The sequence below is a fragment of the Helianthus annuus genome, chromosome 15 (genome assembly GCF_002127325.2).
Source record: "Helianthus annuus cultivar XRQ/B chromosome 15, HanXRQr2.0-SUNRISE, whole genome shotgun sequence".
Lineage (NCBI taxonomy): Eukaryota > Viridiplantae > Streptophyta > Magnoliopsida > Asterales > Asteraceae > Helianthus > Helianthus annuus.
Genome location: NC_035447.2, coordinates 30,338,474 through 30,347,445, shown reverse-complemented (window position 1 = coordinate 30,347,445; position 8,972 = coordinate 30,338,474). Strand labels below are relative to the sequence as shown.

The window sequence follows — 8,972 nt, the reverse complement described above, 5'->3', positions numbered from 1 at the left end:
TTCTTCTTCTCTTCACAAAAAAGGTCATCCCTCGAACATGATATACCTACAAATTTTAACCCTTGTGTAGAAGCATGCTTCTCACAACCATTGAAATTTGTTAGGTACTTAGTTCTACCATTTTTATGAAAGTGTTACCAAATCATGCGTTAAATTACCTTGATTTTTGTGGAAAAATAATGTACAACAATAACAAATCCTAACTCACTTTCGTAGGAATCACGGTTGCATTTAGCGTATGCAACAAGCCCTTTTAAACCCCCCAATAGCTTGGGAGGACGAGTAGGTCTCGTGAGGGTTATATAGGGAACACACCCACAACGTTCATTTAACTACTAAAATGAAATAACAACGTCATACAACAACAAAAGTACAAAGAAAAACTAAAACTAATTGCGAAAGAAAATATACAACAACAACTGACTTACCACCTCATGGTGGTCGAATGGCGTGCTTGCCGCCTACGAACTCCTCGAAATCATCCACCGGTGATTCATACCATTTGTTGCCAAACGGTCCAAACTTCCTCACCTCCTCTTCCTTCTTCTTTTCTAGAGGTGACTTCTTCGCCTTCTTTTTCTTGACCGTCTTCTTCTTTGTTTCTCCAAACCTACCAACCATAGCACACACCTTTTTGTTTGGATTCATGTCCTTTTTAAGACACTTATCCTCACCGAGCGGGTTAGTGAAATTTGGAAAAACATTTAAATTTAATTCCCGGTCCCCAAACTTCATGCTTACCGTTCCCGTTGCACAATTTATTATGGCATTAGCAGTTGCCAAGAACGGTCTACCCAAGATAACTACCGGTTGGGTATCCTCAACACACCCAACATAGTCTACTACCAAAAAGTCAACTGGGTAGTAGCAATCATCCACCTTAACAATCACATCCTCCACCATCCCCCTTGGATGCGTGGGAGTCTGATCGGCCAATACCACGGGAATATCAAAATTTTTTAATGGACCAAAATCGTATTGGTCATACAAACTCCCAGGTAAAATGCTCACACAAGCTCCAAGATCGAGGAGCGCCCTCTCAATTTTGAAGGTTCCAATTTGAATTGGAATAAGTGGATCTCCCGGATCTTGAGCTTTTTGAGGAATGGCACTCGATAGAACGGCACTAACATGTGATATCAAATCAACCGGTTCGGGTAATTTGTTGTGCCGTTTTTCGATGCTTAACTCCTTTAAGCATTCCACATGAGCCGGAACCTTTTTAATGTTATCAAGTAACGGTAAATTAATTTTTGCTTGTTTAAAATTTTCCCACCTCTCATCCTTCGGTGGGTACCGTTCCTCAACTTTTGATGCATTAATCGGTTTAATTTGATTTAAACAATTTTCACAAAAAGAATTTTTATTCATTTTTTCAATTTTAATTTGTGAAATCGTTTCTTGTTCATTTTTACTTTCCAACTCATCTCTTGTATTTCCCACTACACCATCAACGCATTGTGGTGGAATGCTTTCAACACTACTACAAACCTCATCATTTGAAAGAAGACTTACCGCGCTAATATGCACATTCCTCACATTGCCCGTGCTTGAACTTTGATGCTTAGGGTTCACCGTGGTGTCACTTGGGAGCTTTCCCATGCTCCCCCTCATTTGTGCCATTTCCTCCGCAAGTTGGCCCACTTGTTTTGCTAATGCTTCATGCGATTTGTCCCGAATTTCATTCTCTTTCTTGGACTCTTGCATCATCGAAAGCATTGCATCCATCTTTGCATTCAAATCACCACCACCTCCTTGATTATTCGTCAACCCGTGACCATCTTGGTTGTAACCTCTTTGGCGAGTTTGGTGCGAATACCCGCCTTGACTTCCAGATTGGAAATTCGGATTCATTTGGTTAGAGGCATTACCATACCTAAAGTTAGGATGGTTCCTCAACCCGGGGTGGTAAGTGTTAGAGTTCATATCATATTGCCTTCGGTCCCCATACACTTGATTCACCTCCACGGTGGCTTGACAATTCTCGGTCCGGTGACCGATGTCACCACATTCTTCACATACGCTATAGTGTACCGCACCCACTTCCTTCTTCTTCATGCGGGCCAATTCCCGCTCCAACATATCAATCCGATCCTTAGAACTTGCATCACGATCGGGCCATGACCTTGAGGTAGGGTGCTTTTTGGCTCGGTCGGCCGATTCCTTTTCCTTCGACCGTTTGCTCATCCGCTCCAAAAACTCCCAATCATCATCTTCATGGTTGCTTAGAAGGGTCCCATTGCTCGTTGATTCAAGTCGGTTCCATGTGTTGTCGTCCAAACCCCGTACAAAGCATTTGACCAATTCCCACTTTTCTATTTGATGATGTGGGCACTTTCGCATCAACTCCCTAAATCTTGTGAAGGCTTCATGCAACGGTTCGCCCGAAAATTGGCAAAAAGACCTAATTTCATCACGAGCATCGTCGGTCTTTGCCATTGAATAATACTCATCCAGAAAAGCTTGTTGCATTTCTCCCCATGTGCGAATGCTATTGGCCGGAAGTGTAAGGAACCATTGCTTCGCTTTGTCTTTCAATGAAAATTGGAACAAGCGAAGTTTGACCTCCTCTAGTGCGAAGTTATGCCCCCCAATAGTGTTGCAAATGGAAGAAAACTCCGCCAAATGTGTGTACGGTTCGTCGTTAGACCTTCCATTAAAATGAGGAAGTATGTTGATGTAATGTGGTTTACAATCAAACATCCTCCTCTCACAAACGATTGGTGAATCATTTTCGGTGACCACCGGCCTAAAATGATCATTCACTCCCCATGGAGGCTGTTGACGACGATAGGGACCGTTAACTTCTTGATCACCCACTCTTCGGTTATCCCTTCTATCATCTCTTCTTTCATTCCTTCTATCATCCCTTCTCTCATCCCTTCCTTGATTCCTACCTTGGTTACCTCTTTGATTGCCACCCCCACAAAATGAGGGATCCGGTTATGGTGAGCATTGTTGTTATTGTTGCGACCCCCACCATTCCGGTTTCGTTGATAATCATTTCGTGGTTGACGGTTGTTCTCGTAACCATCATTTCTTCCTTCCCCATAACCATAATCGTCATCCCCAACGTAGTTGGCATTTTGATAGCCAAATTCTTCATCTTCATATCTTCTTGCATTATGGCCATTACCCCGATTTATGTATCCCCAATCTTCATCATCGTCCACTCGATCATCATAGTAACCCCCATCATCCGAGTTTTCTGTATGAATGCTTACATGTTCCGGCGATTGATAACCGGGAACACTATAAGGTTCGTCATCGGGGATTGCATTCCTCAAGTCATCAATATTGAAAAATGGGTCTTCATCCGCGGGATTGCCACGATCACGATTACCTCTACGATCGGAATTGACATACCCATCATCAAGGTTGATGGGTAAAGAAGCTTGTCGATGAAGGTTTTGTTGTTGGGGTGTTCGTTGGTTGTTATTGGGATTTTGGTTTCTGAAAGGTGGTGTGGGTGGTCTAGAGTTGACGTTACCACCCGGTTGCTCTTGAGGTATAGGTTGGGCGTTTTGAGCGGGATTGAAGTTACTTCGGTATTGATATTGGTTCTGGTTTTGGTTGGAGTTTTGGTTTGCCATTGAATTGGTTTCAATGGTTGGTGTGAGTTGTGGTGTTTGGTTGGTTTGATTAGAAGCAAGGGTTGCTTCTAACCGGCTTGTTCGGTTTCTTCTTGCTACTCTTTCGATTTCCGGTTCGTAGACTAAAGGTGAAGTCCTCCTGGAGTTTCGCGTATGCATGCACTACCTGTAACCTGCACAAGTAACACACCCCGCGTAACAAAAAAAAAGACAAGTACAAAAAGAAAGCTAAACAAATTAAACAGTTAATTACAAAAAATTCAAACAATATCCAAACACAAAGCGCACGCACTCCCCGGCAACGGCGCCAAAATTTGATCGGAGTGTCGCGCTCCGGTCAAAGATAATATTTATAAGCCCAAATTACCCTTAACAATGTGTTAGTGGTAGTAAGGGGTCGATCCACGAAGAGTATGTGGTTTGTGTATGGATTCGAATGAATTATAAACAATTATCACAATTTATGAAGCTTGCTAAAGTATTTTTGGGTTTTCGTTTAATAGAAAGATATGATTTTTTTTTAACTAAATGGATTGATGAGAATGATTGACAAATACTAATTAATGATTGCAAGAAAATGATTACTAGAACAATAATAAATAAAAGGAATCACACCCGGTTTCGGTAATTATTAATCTAGGATTTCTACAAGTTTTAGTTTCAACTCAAATGCATTCGATTAACGGATTTAGTGTACCGTGACTTAGGTGCTACTAACTATCAACGCCCCGAAGAACGGACAAAAAGACACTTTGTAATCAACACAAGTAAATCCTAACAATGATAATGCACAATTACATATCACCGTTTCGCGAAGTCATAGCTTTTAACATCGCTCGACAATTCACGAATTCGCAACAAATGTAACACTATTTATCAAGAGTTTCAAAAATCAAATACAAATTGTCACTAAGTTAAAACAAGAACAATTCGAAACCTTAGAATCAACAACTACCTACACCGGGGTGAAACCGAGATGATTAGCCGCTCATGGTTGACGAAGCTTGATCACCGGATGTTTGGAATGCGGATGGAGTCATCTTGAAGCTTGATTGGATGATTGATGAATGATGAAGGTTGGTGATGGATGGTGATGGTGGAATGGTGAATGATTGGGTGAACTAGGGTTAGGAATCAAGATTGCCTTGAATGATGATGGATGATTCTTGATTCGGGTAGGAGATGTTGATGATTGAATGGTAGGTGATAGATGATGAGTAATGGCTCCAAGATGTGTTTCTAACTTAAAAATAGAGTGTAACCCCCGTTTCTTGGTCAAAATTGATGTTATAACTCGTCCCCAACTCAAAAATCAAGTTTTTCGCGATATGAGAATGCAGGTGGCGTCGCCGACGGCCATTTAGGGCGTCCCCGACGGCCCTTGGAAGTCTCAGTTTCGCCCGACGGCTTAATTAGCTGTTTACGGAGGTTTCTGGCCGACGGAACAATCCAGAGGGCGTCGCCGACGGCCCTTTTGGGCGTCCCCGACGCTGCCTGGTTTTGTCGGTTTGGTCCAAAACTGTTTTCTTCATAACTTCTTCGTTATAGCTCCGTTTTACTCACCGTTTTCGCCCACGTTCTCGTAATTCAGCCCTCTATCATGCCATCTTCTAATATATTCATTTTAAATCCATCAACATTCCCCAAAATACATCCAATCTTAGTGATTAACCCGGTTTTCTTCATTTCACATCCCCGGTTGATCCGTTTCGCGTCCCGGTGCTCCGTTTAGCTCCTTAAACTCTTTTAGACCTGTAAAATACAAATCCCATTAAAAGTAGGCTATTCAAGATTAAAAGCTACGTAAAAACATCAACTTAAGCATAAACGATCACCGGTTTTCAACCACGTATCACACACTCAATTCAAAATTACGTTTTTTTTGCCCCTAATGCAAAATAAAATTATTGTTTTCCCCAAGCTAAAAATTAGGATTTTATCCTTGGGAAAAAATTTAATTTTTCCCACAAGTAAAAATAAAAATATGACTTTGCCCCCAGCTAAAAATCGTGTGAAGGAGCTGCCTAACACTCTTTTTACTTTTTCTTTCTAGCAAAACTATGGTACTGTTTTTTTAGTTGGTTGAAAATTATTCGGCTATCGCCCCGCAACGCGGGCGGGGCAACACCTAGTATATAACAAAAACTAAAACACTCTTTTCTCCCCTCTTCCTCTCCCTCTCAACCACCATTCCCACCTGCCACCACCATCCACCCACCCCTCACAACCAGCCACCACTGGTTCACCACCACCACCCAACCAGCACAACACAACCCGCACCCCACACCCCACACCACACACCCCACACCCTCTCCCTAATTTCAAAACCCACAAATCAAAAACCCCCCAAATTTCAAAATCCTAGAAACTTCAATCATAAGCCAAAATAGGATGTTGTACCTGTGGCTCATAATCTCAACACCCACTGGCTTATTGAATTACGAATTTTGTTGATTAATCAACACCCACTTTCTTTCTTTTGTAAGATTAAATATATTTATTTTATATTTAATCTAGTAGCCATTGTAATCATTTACATTATATGGATCAAAATATATAACAATCATATTAAATAATTAGTTGGTAATTGTTGATGGGCCTAATTACCCTTATTAACTAATTAGGGTTTCCTTCTAGGTGCATATATAAGGAGACTTATGTAGAGGTTCTAGGGTTAGACATATAACCTAATTACTCATAACATCATATTCGACCTCCTCTCCATAACCGAACTCCCATATTCGGTTTTCTTCATCACCATCAATAGATTGCACCCTAAGGAGGAACCAGATCAATCTGACAATCATGTCAAACACTGTTGCTGCATCTCCATCTGGATTCTCTGCTGGCCTGTACTGATGCAATCAAAGGTATGTTTATATGTTTTCCATTATGTCTAAACAGAAATGACCAACATGTGGTATCAGAGCATATGTTGATTAGTCAGTTCTGTTTTCGTATCCATTAATTCTGGGATTGAAATCTGGAAAACGGAATTTTAAAAGCCTAATTAAATTCATAGCCGGTTTCGAGTCACATAACTCGAGTCCTCAGTTTCGGGGAAAAGAATGTTTTTTTAATGACTCGGAATCATAATGGTAAATCTTAACTGTCCGAAATTTGTATAAAACAAAGCCTTAAATTTCAGGTTTCGGGTTCCAGAATTATTATTTTATTTATTAGGGTTCTTCATGTTCTTAGTGAAATTCGAATAAATTCCCTTATTTTGGAATGAATTAAGGATTAGATGGTGTTTTTCCTGTATTTGATTAATTTTTATCCCTTAAGATTTTGAAAAATATGTTAATGTTATTAGATATAATTTTCGAAATTATTGGATAAATATAAAATATCTTTTAAAACAGGAAATAAAATATACCAGATCCCTTAAAATTCTAATTTCAAACTTATCACCCTAACAACTGTTAACAGGAGTTTCGAGATCATTTGTATAACGACTCAAGACCAAAAGGTCTCTACTCGAGACCATAAGGACTCTACTCGAAAGCATAAGTGTTCTCAAATGTTTATAACTCGATACAACGATTTCGACTTGAGATCATAAGGTCTCGACTCGAGACCACTGAGGTTTCGACTAAGGGCTTCAATCTTTACAACTCGAGACAAAGGTCTCGACTCGAGACCATAAGGTCACAACTCGAGACCATAAGGTTGCGACTCGAGACCATAAAGCTACAACTCGAGACCATAAGGTCACAACTCGAGACCATGGTTGCGACTCGAGATCTCATCAAGCACTCGAGATCTCATAAAACACAGTAGTCGAGACCATGATTACGACTCGAGACTGAGGTTACGACTCGAGACCTTAATGAGTCGAGACCTCATAATTTTTACAAGTTGAGTCGAGACTTGACTCGAGATCTCACTCGAGACCCCATAACTGACTCGAGATCTCATAACTCAGTCAAGACCTGACTCGAGATCTCACTTGAAACCTCATTATTTTAGGCTGTTTAATGTGAACTAAGATTTAGCTCGGGGCTCCGTCCCGAACCCCGTGCGGGGGCATGCTGTCCCCCTACACCCCCATGTGGTTTGCTACTAAATAATTGGTTTTTGTAATTACTTAGCAAATTAATAAGGATCAAGTAATGTTTTACAAAACCAAAATGGCTTAACTTGAATGAGCTTTTGATGTATCACTTCTGGCCAAAGCTGATTTGATGCATCTATTTATCGTTCAAGTATTACGAAAGCTATGTTAAGTGTGCATCATAAACATGAATGTCTTAATATCTGGCCAAAGCTGATTTAATTCCTTCATAGATGGCATACTTAACGAGTGCATAACTAAAGTGATTGTTTCAATTTCTGGCCAAAGCTGATTTGTTACAACCACTTTGCACACATGCTTAAATGATTACACTTCTGGCCAAAGCTGATTTGTCTTCGTTTAAGTAGAACTTTAAATAGTCTATTATTTTGATGTTAGTAATAGACATATCACAACCTCTTTACACAATGATCCTTATATTAATGATCCCTTAATTAATTTTTATGATCATTTCGTCTGCCTTATTCTTAGTACCCATAATTTTTACTCACTATAATTTTCTTCTATAAGTCTATATCTCATCCACTCTAATTCCTAAATCTAATATGTTTTGCTTAAAGTTTCTATAAGAATTAACTCTTAAATTAAATCATTGATTATCTCTTAAGACACGATAATCCTATTGCTCTATTCTGATAAAGCACTACAGAAGAAAAGTAGAGCATGATGATTAGGATAGATCGAACATGATGTCTCTTATGATAATCAAGAACTCTCTAACATAAGTGTTATCACTAAAAGGTTATTCCAGATTAAGTTTTTCCTAAGACTAATCTATTATTGTGGAATAATCACAAGAGCTCCTAAGATGCATGCCTTCATTTAAAATTATAAACTATAAAGATAAGTGTATATGTGAATACATAATAATGTACAATACAATGACCCATAAAGTTAAGGGCTTACGCATGGAAATAAGTACATTTTTCCAGTACATTACATACTAAGTTTTCCATTTGCACAATTTGATGCCTTATAAATCAATTATAACACTCAAAAATACCAAAGTATAATGAGTGTGTTGATAAGCAACATATGTACATAGAAATAAATGTTTGAAACTGGAAAATAAGATGTTATTCACCTTACAACCACTAATAGTTTAAAAGAGGATTATTCTAAGGTCCATAGACAAATTACAAGTGCTAATTCCAACTTTAAGGTTCTTCAAGGGAAAATCTCAATGCATAATTATGTCATTAGACTAGGCATAAGCAACGAGACTATCCATTATTATAAAGAACAGTTGGATAAATTAATTAGACAGTCACTTACTAATGATATTTAAGTCTGATAATTCT

The 8,972-nt window shown here is 39.2% G+C and overlaps 1 protein-coding gene across 1 annotated transcript; it reads right to left on the bottom strand.

Annotated features, from left to right (window-relative positions):
• Positions 1-432: 432 nt before the first annotated feature.
• On the bottom strand, positions 433-3,133 carry LOC110913531. Its single transcript, XM_035984286.1, has 3 exons — positions 2,907-3,133; positions 1,416-2,650; positions 433-1,307 (listed from the first exon to the last, which is right to left on the bottom strand). Exons 1-3 carry the CDS (start codon positions 3,131-3,133, stop codon positions 433-435), a joined length of 2,337 nt encoding a protein of 778 aa, XP_035840179.1.
• Between the last annotated feature and the right edge of the window lie 5,839 nt (positions 3,134-8,972).